This window comes from Arachis ipaensis, chromosome B07, assembly GCF_000816755.2.
Source record: "Arachis ipaensis cultivar K30076 chromosome B07, Araip1.1, whole genome shotgun sequence".
Taxonomy (NCBI): Eukaryota; Viridiplantae; Streptophyta; class Magnoliopsida; order Fabales; family Fabaceae; genus Arachis; species Arachis ipaensis.
Genome location: NC_029791.2, coordinates 125,243,272 through 125,244,713, shown reverse-complemented (window position 1 = coordinate 125,244,713; position 1,442 = coordinate 125,243,272). Strand labels below are relative to the sequence as shown.

General features: G+C 35.9%; 1 protein-coding gene across 1 annotated transcript in view; it reads left to right on the top strand.

Moving 5' to 3' along the window:
* The window catches only part of LOC107607955 (1-aminocyclopropane-1-carboxylate synthase 3-like), a 2,371-nt gene extending 1,067 nt beyond the window's left edge, over nt 1-1,304 (top strand). The window contains exon 4 of the mRNA XM_016309847.2: nt 363-1,304. Coding sequence (XP_016165333.1) covers nt 363-1,275 — 913 coding nt within the window. The 3' untranslated portion in view covers nt 1,276-1,304. The remainder of the gene's footprint in view (nt 1-362) is intronic.

Below are 1,442 nucleotides of genomic sequence, written 5' to 3'. Positions count from 1 at the left end.
ATTATACAATACATATGTATTCATGCTTTTTTTTTTCTAAAATCGGTTAAACTTAATTATAAAAATGACTTCTTTGTTTAGTAATTTTTTTTTTCTTAAACAAAAGACATCTTTCAAATTATAAACTGTATCTATGTTTCAAATAACGATCATGATACGTGTATATTAAACTTAGTTATCAAAATCAATTATCAGTATAAAATATATCTTAAAATATAAATATACATTAAAAATAAATTAAACCACAATTATACCGGTGACTAATTTTAGTAGTTGATTTTTGAGTACGAATAACATTTTTGTTCAAATTATATAAAAGGCAGATAAGATGTTGAAGATGTAATTGGGTGGCTGGCATGCAGGTTTGATAGAGATCTGAAATGGCGAACGGGGGCTGAGATTATTCCAATGCATTGCTCAAGCTCAAACGGTTTTAGAATCACTCGTTGCGCCTTAGAACAAGCCTATCAGTTAGGCCAAGAACTGAACCTCAAGATCAAAGGAGTGCTAGTGACTAACCCCTCAAATCCACTAGGCACCACAATGACCAAAACAGAACTGAACCACTTGCTCGATTTCGCAATCGACAAGAACATTCACATTGTAAGCGACGAAATCTATTCAGGCACCGTCTTCGACTCCTCCTCCACCACCAGTTTCACAAGCATCATGGAAGTGCTGAACGAGAGAAACAACAATAATTATAATAACATTAGGAACCATGTTCACATGGTGTATAGTCTCTCAAAGGACCTAGGTCTCCCTGGATTTAGAGTAGGAATGATTTACTCAAACAATGAAAAGGTTATCGCCGCAGCCACAAAAATGTCAAGCTTTGCACTTGTTTCGTCACAAACTCAATTCTTGCTTTCAAACTTACTCTCCGACGCTAAGTTCATTAAGAAATACATGGTGGAGAACCAGAGGAGGTTGAAGAGGCGCAAGGACATGCTTGTGCGTGGATTAAGGAAAGCAGGGATATCGTGTTTAAGGAGCAATGCTGGATTGTTCTGTTGGGTGGACATGAGGCACTTGTTGAGTTCAGATTCGTTTGAAGCGGAGAAGGAACTTTGGAAGAGGATTGTGTGTGAGGTTGGTTTGAACATATCACCAGGGTCTTCTTGCCATTGCTCTCAGCCAGGGTGGTTTAGAATTTGTTTTGCTAACATCTCCGAAGATGCATTGCACCTTGCCATGCACAGGATGAAGGCCTTCACAAACTCAATCTTCTCTGTTCGACTTCCCATCATCATGATGAGAAAGAAATCATTTTAAGATTTTCCTAAAAATATATTGTACTATGTACTCTCCCTATAAAATCAGCTATCATTAATAAAATATGTTTTTTATTTATATATTATATCACACTTTTATCTTAAAAACACAAATTCACAGGTATAATCATATATAACTAATGATACCTGAAATAGCTAAGAGCTAAG